Here is a 12,693-nt window from a genome sequence, read left to right as displayed (position 1 = left end):
CATAAAATCATACTTGCAAACTAGTCACTGAACTGTTAAATATTTTTATCGTGGTTTATTTTCAAATGATATTCAAGTATCCATAGTCTATACCTGTTCTGACTCCAATAATGAGCTAAATAAAATCATAAAATGTTTGATTTGTAAAGGAAATTAAATAACTGAAAATTCCGCAGTTTTATACAAAATATATGGTTTCAAGATTTCCTATGTTGCCGCAATCATCAATGTGCAAACCTAGCCACCATTGGTTTTTGAAAGAATCTATCAAATCTAATGTATGTTTGTTTGTTTGTCCTTTATGGACTCCGAAACCGCTCGACAGATTGTAATGAAACTTTTAGGCATTAGCCATGGTGGAAGGAAAAAACATAGGTGTGCTATTCCCACATATTCTGACGTCACTCGGATTGCAAACAAAAGATCACCTGATTGTAACTGTCAAATTAGTATATGTATTTGTTTTGATTTGGTTGTTATTGTTTTTATTATTATAAAAACAATAACAATCAAATCAAAAGAAATACATACTAATTTGGCAGTTACAATCAGGTGATCTTTTGTTTGCAATCCGAGTGACGTCAGAATATGTGGGAATAGCACACCTATGTTTTTTCCTTCCACCATGGGCATTAGCATTACTAAGCATTATTCAAGGATGGTTTGTGTGAAGTTTGGTGCAGATCAGTCAAAAGGGCTCCGCCCGAGTGGCTCTGGAGTTTCCCATGTTAACCTTATGAGTACTCATATTTAAATGGAATTAAAAGAATCTTAACAGCTGGTTCAATGGTTCAACCATAGATAAAACATACTCGTTCAACTAAACAATTAGATTCTGATTCTGTGATGTTCAATAGTATTAAAAAGTTAATATAGGTTTACCAACAAGGTGCAGCACTATTTTTTAATTTTATGACAACAGCTAATTTGCAACCAAAAGGTGAGTAAGCGTAGCGAACGAACTTCAACTTCAACCAGGACATGATTGAGCCATGCGAACGAGCTCATCTTGAAAATGAACGATCATTTTGACATAAAACCACATTAGGACAGGACGACGTCTGTCGGGCCAGCTAGTAATAAATACAAATGTAGAGGTGGTCATGATGTCACAACGAAAGTGGGGAATTATTATGAAGTCACCGTGAACGCAGATGATGATCATGACGTTCCGTGAACGTTCAAGTTGATCATGATACAGTACCGCGATCACGGATTTCAGTCAGGGCAAGGCCACGAAAACCTTGAACAGAACCAGTACAAATAATGACGTAGCTGGCCCGAAAATAAACATTATTTAACATTGCTAAAAATAATTGTCGAAATCATATAATAATGCTATTAGTATAGGATTCGGGGCAACGTGATTTGTTTATGTTTATGATCCATACAAGTTCTGTTTGAGTATTTCTGGCCAGAGGACGCCGTTTATGAGAGATGCACCATACAGCAAATTTCCCATAGAAAGGACTGCGACTGCATGTAATGTCTTAAGGTGTAATCACGCGAACATTAAAAGGAACATGTTTGAAACATCATATTTACTAATTAAATATATATAAAATATTATACTTTGTCTAGTCTATTATCCATATCTGACGTAATTATAAATGATTAAAACTTAAGAAACATATATATTTTTTAACTTGTGTTTTGTATCAAACGATTCAGTACCTACCACAGGTAGCCAAACATACTCCCTTAGTCATACTTATGTGTTTGTTAGTCTATGCCTATGCTTTACCTCTTAAGAGACAATATTTTTATCACTTTCCTGTTCAATTTGATGGATAAGTTAACTGCTGATCTCATTTTTCAGCTCAGAAAATATTTTTAGTTGGATTTATTTGTATTGCCCACCTGCTTTAAGTTTGGTAATCTCAAAGAAAATTATTAATTTCGCCTTTTGTATGTTGTGCTGGAAATATACTTGTGACGGGCAAGGAAGAGCCCGAACAGCAAGCACTATGTGAAAATTCCAATCACACAGGGCACAGTCAGTGTCTTCCTCCACCGTGACCCACCAGGTAACGTACTACGTTTTCTGTGACCGTGAGCAGTGTAATATGTGATGGCGAGGTAGTGGTGTTGGATTTTGCCCTGGACACCAGCACTAGTGCTAGCCACCTAAGTTTACCACTGAATGTCTTCTCAGGGCTCAAGCTTAAAATGACAAGTTTGATTTTATCTACACCATGGTAGTACTTGAAGGAGTGATACCATATCATCAAAACATTCAGTCATCACAAAGTCATTATACCACTCAATTATCCAAACTGCTGCCAAAAATAATCACAATTCATTATCTGATAATGGATAATTGAGGTTGATGCATTTTCTAACAAATCAGTGAAATGTCACTGTTGTGAAACATTTTAAATACTTGATCTATCAAACTTTTCAATAACATGCATTAGCAATTACTTGGTTTGAACATCAAACTAAGTTTTAGTAGTTTTTATGGTTCAAAATGGTATATGATTTTTTGAAATTCATTGTTAATAAGGTGTATGATTAACAACAAAATGAAATCGTCTTAAAATTATGAATACACTGGGGTAAATAAAAAACTTTGTTTACAAATTGTACATAAATAAAATTATTTTATAATTCACGTAAATTTTCATAATGAAAAGAAATATGTGACATACTTACAACAAATATATGTTTTCACATTCCCAAACTTAACAGAAAATGCTACATAATTTGTTCCATAACATCATCAAAAGTGCTTCAGATGATAACTGCTGGTAAACAACTTCCAATATCAACCATCTTATTCCTAACAACTCCTTTCAACACTTCAGAAAAATATTTTCTATATTTTCAAGTATACAGTAAAAAAATACATGACATGTTTTAGTATTTTATATATGTTTAGAGACAAATGGGATGAGTTTGTAAACACTAAAAGCAGGCCAAATAAGTTAACTGTAAGAATACCATTTCCTAATAAATAGCCTACATATATAAGAAAAGCTCTAGATTACAGTAAACCCTAGAGGGTAGTCAATTGAAAACATAATATGGATTGTACATAGCCGAATATATGTTTGTGTCAAGTAAATTATTAAGCATATAAGGAAATGGAGGTTAGTAAAGAATGTTTATAACTTTTTAAATTCCTTGACATCTCTCTAAATATCCTCGAGCCATCCTGCGTACAATAATACTGGCCAAACTCTTCCGTAGGAACTAAACAAAAAACTTCTTGTCAGGTTCATTCTCTATTAAAATAAAATAGTTCATTCTTAACCTACTGTGATGAACTATACTGTTGTCACAACCTAAACTAAGTCTGACTAGAAGACTTGTCATTTGATACACTTGATGTAGAACTTCCAAGCGACTAGTAGTGTAGATGTAAGCGTGACCGCTGAGTGTAGCGCTTTCCGTCGGTAGTTGTCTTTCCTGACCAGCACGACAGGTGAGCAGGAGGCCAAGGCGTGTGTAGCGAGCGAGTGTGGGTCTTTGCTCACCTGGTACTGACAACAAGGGTCCATCTGCCAGGAGACTGTGTATAGACCGGTGCACAGCAAGGATGTGCAAGCCAGGGGTACGAACAGGGCTGGACTGTCTGGCCACGCAAAACCTACCAAATGGACTTAAAATAACATCTAGGTAATACAGATTAACTGACAAGTTTTATAAACTAGTTGAATCAGTTAACTTAGACCTATTATAAAATAGTATTTTGGAAATAAATTAATGAGAAACTTTTTTTATCCTTTCTTTTTATAAATTATTCCTTATAAAAAATTTGTTCCTTAAGAAGGCTTGAGCAGAAATATAGTAGAATCTTTTATGTTAAAAAGTAAATGAGTTAACAGTTTATTTTTTGTATTGTATAAGCCGTATGGTAACACTATGAAGAAACAATAATTAAGTAACTAGATAGTCTAAATGTTACTTTGTCTTTCAACATGAAAGTCACCATTATGTATGCTGATATCACAGGAAATTTATGTTTCCCGATTGACTAGAATTTCGGTCAAGGAAAAACAAACAGCAAATTTTTTTACTTTCTTGTTTTAGGTACTTTTTCTGGTTTCTAATAAATCTTATTTATTCAATCACCGTAAACACTGATGTTTCTTTTCATTGTTTCCTAACGTTGTGTCCAAAGAGAAGAAAGAAGTTACTGTTTTATTTGTTCCTTTTACTTTATAAAATTTTCTCATTTCTTTCTTATCATATAACATAATACAGCTCGCTCCCACGCACGAGTTCTTACCATGTGGAATTAATTTTGTTTATGTTTTAGCTATACAGTCATCTTACTCATTGTAGTATAGGTAGGGTTGCCATATTCCCGGATTTCCCCGGAGATTACCGGATTTTGACGTTCAAAATTTAGCTCCAGGGGATTTCTGCAAAAAGTGAGAAATTCCTCTTTTTTCACTCTCTATTAAAATACATTGTATTACGGCACTTTTGGAATAAAATAAAGGTTTGGGCTCGCAAATATTGCTATGCAATGACTGTGGCTGAAAAACTCTTGTTTTCTCTTTTAAAGTTTTTTTTTTATTTCTTAGTTTCACTTTGGTTTGGCCAGCAACGTCCTTTGTCCTTAGTTTATCGTCTGTTTCACTGCTCCCAGTCCTTCAATTTGCGTCTGCCGGCCAGTCCAAAGTTATCCCATCCGTGTTCACTCCCTACCAAAGCCGAACCGAGTCTAGCAGAGAGACAGCGTTTTGTTTATGTTATTTTATATTTTTAGTGAGATGTGATAAGCAAGATGTAAATTTTATGCTTTCGCGTACCATATTTTGAAGATTGACATTGCAGCACGAATATTGAACAGAAACGGTATAGATTAATAAACATAAACAAATGAGTCAATATGCCTAGCCGGAAAAACTGGTTTGGACGTTTTTGACAGTTCCATTTAAATATTAATAAAAACGTATTTCCTTTCGACCCAGTGACATATTTTTTTTATGTGTATGACCCATACCTTTTCTGTATTATATTTGTGCTATGTAGGTATACAATTTTGCTAGCCCGTATATTTTTATTTACTGTAGTGGGGGCCGCCAGCTAAAATCTCCTCTTTTTACAAATTACCATATGACAACCCTAAGTATAGGCCTACAATATATTTTGTAAACATTGTCTATTTTGTATGTAATAAAAGATAGGTATTTTGATTTGATTTAGATGTAGTTTTGTAATTTAAATCAATAACTTTAGGGATTAACTTAAGATGAAAAGTAGTGTTTATAGCTTGTACCAAAGAGCTTTCAGACACTTGCTTAATTAATTCTTGCTGATCAGCTTAGTCTCACATTTAAAATGATAAATTTTCCATTTCAGTGCTGGGCGACGCTTTACAAAAGAACATTGAACATTAAAAATGTTAGTTTGGGTTATATTAATTAACACTAATACCGAAACCCCGGTCTGACAGGCCCAAGAGAATTATCAAAAACGCATGTTGGCAACACTGTTTACTTGGGAGATTCCATTACCCCAATAATATTCCCCCTTTTCCTCCCCTACCTATTGATATATTGTTTGTTCATTTTGCTTGGGTGCCGTGACCTTGACAGGTTGTCTGTTCATAACATGCCTGTCTCAGAAGCCCATCGTTAGTGTATTTTAAAGTGGGGTCTCACAGGCCGAGGGTTTCGATTTGTGTGTGTCTAAGCGGGGTCCATTATTTTTCAAATGGGGTCTCACAGACCGAGGGTTTCGGTTAACGTCAGCCTTGGTAGGGTATCGGTATTAGTGTTAAGGTATCGTACTGTACTAGGTAGCCTATATCCAATTTTGACCATCCAGAAATACGTAAAATTTTTTGTTGTGGTGTTTCCGGACCAATTGATTGACAATAAATAAAAAGATTAAAATACCTGATTGTCGCCTTCTCGTCCAAGGTTTGTCCTACTGGACTAATAAAAAATGTCATTTTGATATGTCTACTTACAGTTGTTTTTCCACGCTGAATCCAAAAATGCAATCAGCAAGCTGAACAAAAATATGCAAAAACTTTCAAGATCCAATGGATATTAATGGAGATACGGCCAAAAAACATTTTGTTTCCAGTAGGACAAACCTTGGACCAGAAGGCGGCATTCAGGTATTTTAAACTTTTTATTTATTCAGAAATATGTGTTTGCTAAGCTACTGAGTAGGCAAAACTCATAAATTATAAAAACTTACAATGTATCGTACTTTCCTGTTAAATGGAACATTCAATATTATCGATATTTTTGTTTTACTTCACGATTCGTATTCCTTCAGTTTTAATATCTTGAAATGCATTTAAATTACACAAAGTAAGATCTACCCTTTATTAGGCAAAAACAATAGCTTATATATTGAATTAGGAAATGAAACTATTCTAAACTAGGCTAACCTAACATACTTTAACCAAACTTGCTGTAGGCTAAGTTACCGTTTCAAAATTCCGTTTGATAACAGAAAAGGCATATGGGGCTATCAAACTAAGATATAACATTTCAAAGAATTTTGAAATGTTACAGCAAGTTTGGTACCGGTAGGTTCTAGGTTAGTTTAGAACAGTTTAATTTCAATATAATATATCCTTGTATATACAATACATGAAGGCGATTTCTTCTTCACTGCTTCTCCATTAACCCTTTTAACCCCAGCTACTTTTTTAATAGAGTAGCCAAGATGCCCAAGGGAAAATATATGCGGAACGCTGAATTTTACTTAAAATGCTATAACTTTTTTATTTATTACTGTAATTGAATAATTTTTTTTTTAATTTGATTCCCAAAAATTCCTCTACTTAATATATGTAACAACAAACAAAACATAATTAAAAAAAAAAAAAAAAATTAGTCAGTTTACTAATTTTTATTTATTTTTGTTTTTATTTTTTGAAAGTAGACCAAGATAACACAAAATAAAAGTCTTCCCATCACCACAATATTGTTGTCATCTGATAGCAAATTTATTTCTCTACATAGAAAATAAATATTATCAACATACCTTGGAAAATAATGAAGAACAATTCGTTCAAAGAAAATGCTGCACTTCCGCGGCTTTCCAACAAATATCACAAAATGTTCTCTATCAATGACATATTGCAAACAAGACATCTTTACTCCCAAAAATTGTTTTCATTGTCACTACACACACTATTTATGCACTTACACTATTTTATACACTTATAAAAGTTCAATATTTACTATATACAACAATAAAAAAAATAAAAAAGTTAGCATTTGTGTTGATTGAAACAGACGGCATGCACGCCTTTTTTACATCTTATGCAGACTGTCCTGCTTTTTTTCCTAGTGCCACCAGCTGCTGTGCTTACTTTGCTGCAAACACTACAATTCCTTTCTTTTCTATCTGGTAAATATTCCATTCCAAAATGGTTCTGCATACCATCATCGCCACCAGCGCCAGCCATATTGGGCGGTCGAGCTTTGCTGTTCAACCATTCACGAGCCAACTCCTCAACAATTTCAATAGTGAACTGCAGTCTTGTAAGCTGTTTTCCAGTACAATTTTCTTTGTATATAATGTAGGCATTTAGTACCATCCTGGCAAATATATTGAAAACTACCTTTTTCCAATATTTTACAGTTCTTCTCTCATCCAGGTAGCAATACAGCATCTGATCTGATGAGTCAACGCCTCCCATGTACATATTATAGGTGTTGATAAGTTCTGGTTTTGTTTTTATAACATTTTCATTGCCTCTTCTCTTCACTTTTTCGACAGATTTTGCAGTTCCCTTAGTTGACAACAAAATCACTGGTTTTTTCTGGCTCTTCTTTTCACGGTAGGATAAAAATAAATTAGGCCCATTTCGCACATACTTCTTTTCCCCTACATCTAGGTTTTCTTTGATTTCTTCTGGAATCCCTTTTCTGTTTCTTCGCACTGTGCCAGTCAAGAAGGTACATTTACTGTACAGATATTCAGCTAACGGTAGACTCACAAAAAAATTATCCAGGAATATGTGGTAACCTTTATTCAAATACTGACAAATCAAAAGTAAATTTTTCACAACTTTGTAAGCCAGACCATGTTCTTTTTTTCCATCATTACTTTTAGAACCTTTATAACAATCAAAGGCTAAGCAGTACTTTGTCACAGAATCACATAACATCCACAATTTTATCCCCCATTTATGGTGGTGTTTGTTGGGTAAGTACTGTAGGATTTTTGAATGACTTTTTGTGCCTACAAGGCTTTCATCTACAGAAAGTTCACGATGCGGTGTGTAGTAGGTTCGAAATACACGATTTGCATGCTCCATTACTGGTAAAAATTTACCACAGGGATTATAATTTGGTTCGTTAGGCTTCGGAAGAGTTCTATTATCGGCAACATGGAAGAACTGCAAAAGGCTTTCAAATCGGTTCCGGCTAAACATTTCACGGAACCAAGGGGTTGCTTGAGACGTACATGTGGACCAATAACTCCTTATTGTTGGTTTTCTGATAATGCCCATGTTCAAAATAACTGCTATGAACCCTTTCATTTCGGTCAGATTTACTGGCTTCCAGTTACGAGCACTCGAGTGAGGCGACATGTTGGCTAGTGAATTTATGTACTGATTTGCGTACTGATTTGTCCGCAGCACAAATGTGCTCAGCAGTCCAACAGTAAAAAATAAATTGAAATATTCAATAGGCTTGGCGTCTGAATTTGGTACATGTTTTGGACCAGGGATCTCATTGTACGTAAAGTTGTGGTCGTAACCAGGATCGTTATCGTCATCAACCTGAGTCCATTTTATCACATTTTCAGTGGGCTCAGGCTCTAGAGGATTCTCATTTGGGGGAATTCCATTTTCTATGAGTTGTTCTGGTATGTTGTGATCAAATAGGCCTTGTATGACATCATTTATAATGCGATCAACATTTTCTAGGCCTAGGCCTACATCATTTGTTACACTAGGTATAGGCCTCTGACTTTCAATCTGGGGAGGTTCGATATTGTTTGTATTATTGACTAAATTATTGTCAGCTGATGGGCCTATGGATTCCGAAAGATTTTCATTTGGCCCTGATAAACCTTGACCTAGGCCTTCATGACCAAGAACTGTATTTTCATTTGAGGCCTGGTCCTCGTCAACATTTGTATCATTTACATTTTGAGACTGTAAAACCTCATCTATAACTATATTTTTGTTGTGTTCAACAACTGAGGTCAGTTTCATAAACCTAGGCCTACCTAGAGTCTTGCCCTTTGATGTTGATTGGACTTCGTCTTCTGAAGATTCTTCAGACATAACTGTGGATGGATCGAAGTCTGGATCTTCATCCGTATCATCCCCAAAAATATCCTCACTATCACTGTGAGTTTCATTTTCGGAAGAACTTGATTCATTATCAGAATCGGAACTTTCAATATTGTCAACAAAAGAATCACTCAACTCATCATCGTTTACTTCGACGTTTTCCACCCCACGAAGATTCCTGAGCAGCGAATTTTCACTAACAGGAGATTTCTCTCTTTTTCTTTTGTTCATTTTCAAAAGATTAACACTAAATTTCGCGAAATGAAACACGAAATAAAGTTGGAAACATTCACTGAGGTTACGCGATACAGACGACAACGTAAACAAACAGATAAACAGAACCTAGCGCCGGCCGGCAATACGACAGCTGACGACAGCCAATAGCGACAGTACACAGAGTACGAAAATCTTGTGAAACCACGACAAACTACACTTCTATGTGTAGTCCAATTCGTCGAAAGGCGTTACCCCGAATTCGAAGGCGTTTGGATTGCTAGGTGGTCAGTAAATGATGAAATAACAGACGTCCGATATATCGGACGTCGGGGATTTTCGCAAAACACCTTACGTCCGATATATCGGACGCTGGGGTTAAAAGGGTTAATAATGGACGGATTTTTACAAAGGATGTGTCAAAATTCAGCATTTTTTGTATAGACACCTCCTTTTACCAATTCCTGTACCGGTAATACAAGTCTTTGGGCTTTGCCCAACAGGTCATCAAAATCTCAATGTATTTCTTGTGAAGAAAAGATTTGGTTTACTTTAACAGACCAATAATTTGTATTGATTACAGCTGATCATAGTAAACACACATAATACAAACAAGAGCAATCGTTTTCAGTTTCGATAACTGAAGTGGAGTGAGCGTTCTTTTTCAGAGTGAGTTAGTTTCCAGTTTCAATAACTGGAGTGCTGCGATTGATCACATTATCTTTGAGTTGACTCTTTTAACATCGGAAATTGTGACTGTTATTGGTTTTGAAATATAACGCCTGTAATACCTTGCAATTGCTCGAATTCGAGCAACAAGTGCACTAGTCTTTTAAATTGTTTGTTGATACTGAACAATATTTGTTTACTGTATCCTTATCGTAGTTGTCAGCTGATGTGTTTCAAATCGATAATAATGAATGTTCCCTTTAACATGAAAGTAAACCTACCCAATGTTTTTATATTTGGTTCTTAGGTTTTTTTATATTTTATATCACAAGCACAAGGGTTATTACAAAAGCAAGATAAGTAAAAAAAACATCCTTAAAAAGTATGTATAGGAGCAGAACCAGTATCTAGGCTTACCTGTGACAATGGAACCTAGACCAGCAACTACGGCTGTTTTGTGCAGACAGTTTCCAACAGCTATCCATCGCGCTGTCTCATCACCTAGACGCGATGGTTCAATGATTATTGTATGACAACCAGCTTCTAGTGCCCTCTCCAGCTCTTCACCAAAAGCTTCATGAGCATTCTCACTGTCATAGACCTCCCTGATGATAGCAGTTTCTGACGGATCATAGTCCCTATAATAATAGAGAGTAACATGTACCAGTACACATAGTTGGATTGTTGTATATCTTAAAACCAAAAACTGTGTGACAACATTTCAGATAATTGTCATAGGCCTAAGCTATATAAAAAACAGTACCTGAACTGGTCAACATTTACGGAACTGTGGCTTCTTAGTACCGGTATTTCAGTATTTCAGGGTTAAATTTGTATAAGTTTAATTGTAGGCCTATGTTAAGGTAATGGCCATTGGGGCTTTTCAATTAGCAAAATAGGCAGACAAAGGAGTTGAGTAGGATAGGCTTAAGTTTTCTTTTAGAACGGTAAAAAGACTTTAACTTACTTTAGTTTACATGAGTTGGTAAAACTTGTCTGTATTATCGCTTTCAGTATTATCTTTGTCTCAAAGATTCCAACCAGGTAGGTGTATGGCTCTGTGGAGTAGGAATTTTTCACAGGAATTTTCTCACTAGGCCTAATCCTTTTAACTTACCGGTACCTATTTCACCCATTTTGGGTAAGACATTCCAAGCCTCATACACCCCCTATTATTGGGTGAGAAATCCAATGGAACCATCGCCGTACCCCTCCCCATTCCCCGTAAAAAATTCCCATAACCTAAAGCCATACCGGTACCCTTCATCTACCAAATATAAATTAACTTACTTGACAGGTAATTACATGCCTAGAGCACGTATATCCACTATAAAAGGGCTACAAAATCATAAACTTAAACCCAAAACCTAATGATCAAACATCCAGATAAATAAGTAAGATACCATAGGCCTAGGCTAACGTGAAAGTTTATCTTTAAGTTTAAGTTCAGCACATTAATTCCGTGTACCTGTAGGCCTATTTAAGTTATGGCCTGAATTTAAGTTGATTTACAAGGTCAATGACTTAGCCTAAAAGTTTCACATTTTTATAGCATTTAAAGGGTTGGCCAACGTTTTACTCATTTTAATAATTTATTAGGCTAAAACGAGTAAAAACAAACATGGAATTTAACATGAATAAGTTTAGTAAGATGTCCTGTGACAATAGTTCAGTATAACAAAAACCAACAAGACAAAGAAATTGGAAAATGGTTAGGGGCCTATGCCTCTAAGTTAATATACAATTTACCCAATTTATTATTTTGTAAATTACCTTTCACTGCCCGATGACATTTTGGTGAGAAATTTAACCTCAACAACGGAAGATAGATTAGGTTAGTTAAATATTAACAGTAATCACAAACTTTAGGGATTGTGCATTGATTAGTAGTTATTTTCTATTGAAATTTAAATAAATTTAACTTGGGTTAGGAATATGATTAGAAGAGTCGGTCGTAATTCGTAATTAATTACACTACACAAACACAGAAACACAATACACTTGAAGAAGACTTGAAGCCGAACCGAACACGAACGAACGAATAACGAAACAACGAAACACGATTAACACGAAACGAAGGCCGAAGCAAAAAAGGGAGAAGGCGAAGAACACAGATGAGTGTAAATTACAAATAAATTAGGGATTGGCTGTTTTGTTGCATAAAGATAAAAAATAGTTTTCAAAAGTTAGTTTATATTATAACCATGCAGCTCACGTAAACGTTTTATTGCAAAAAAAAAAAATACACGGGCTCAGAGCAAAAGTCACTGAAGCCAAATATTGAAGAATAACACTAAGGGAGTATGTTTTATCTATGACTAAACCTAAAACTTAAAACTAAAGATTCAGGTCCATTGAAAACAAGAATTTAACATCTAAAGTTCTTGTAAAACATATCAATTTTTATTTATTATCTTTGTCCGCTTACTAAACATGTGTAAAGGGGATGAAATTTGCATTTAAAACATATAGGTATTGCACATTATCGCACTTAAATATAACCGGAAGTAAGTCTCGCATGCTCTTTTAGGAGTTTAAATACAAGCAATTAATTACAGTAGTTTTAAAACGAAACTATT

General features: G+C 35.0%; 1 protein-coding gene across 1 annotated transcript; it reads right to left on the bottom strand.

Annotated features, from left to right (window-relative positions):
• Window positions 1-2,618: 2,618 nt before the first annotated feature.
• Window positions 2,619-12,137, bottom strand: LOC128991015 (transmembrane protein 11 homolog, mitochondrial-like). Its single transcript, XM_054413721.1, has 3 exons — window positions 11,888-12,137; window positions 10,532-10,752; window positions 2,619-3,592 (listed from the first exon to the last, which is right to left on the bottom strand). Exons 1-3 carry the CDS (start codon window positions 11,905-11,907, stop codon window positions 3,315-3,317), a joined length of 519 nt encoding a protein of 172 aa, XP_054269696.1. The 5' UTR covers window positions 11,908-12,137; the 3' UTR covers window positions 2,619-3,314.
• Between the last annotated feature and the right edge of the window lie 556 nt (window positions 12,138-12,693).

This window comes from Macrosteles quadrilineatus, unplaced genomic scaffold, assembly GCF_028750875.1.
Source record: "Macrosteles quadrilineatus isolate MER2022 unplaced genomic scaffold, UCM_ALF_1.0 Scaffold_1__1_contigs__length_201487025, whole genome shotgun sequence".
Classification (NCBI taxonomy): Eukaryota; Metazoa; Arthropoda; class Insecta; order Hemiptera; family Cicadellidae; genus Macrosteles; species Macrosteles quadrilineatus.
The sequence above is the reverse complement of the archived record's forward strand: the minus strand, read 5'-3'. Positions and strand labels throughout refer to the sequence as shown.

Excerpts from the sequence above, each read along its gene's own strand:
- LOC128991015 (XM_054413721.1), bottom strand. The coding sequence starts at position 11,907 with ATGTCATCGGGCAGTGAAAG. Across the intron at positions 10,753-11,887 it reads ATGTCATCGGGCAGTGAAAG|GGACTATGATCCGTCAGAAA; the intron begins GTAATTTACAAA and ends CTATTATTATAG. Across the intron at positions 3,593-10,531 it reads TCTAGGTTCCATTGTCACAG|GTTTTGCGTGGCCAGACAGT; the intron begins GTAAGCCTAGAT and ends TCCATTTGGTAG.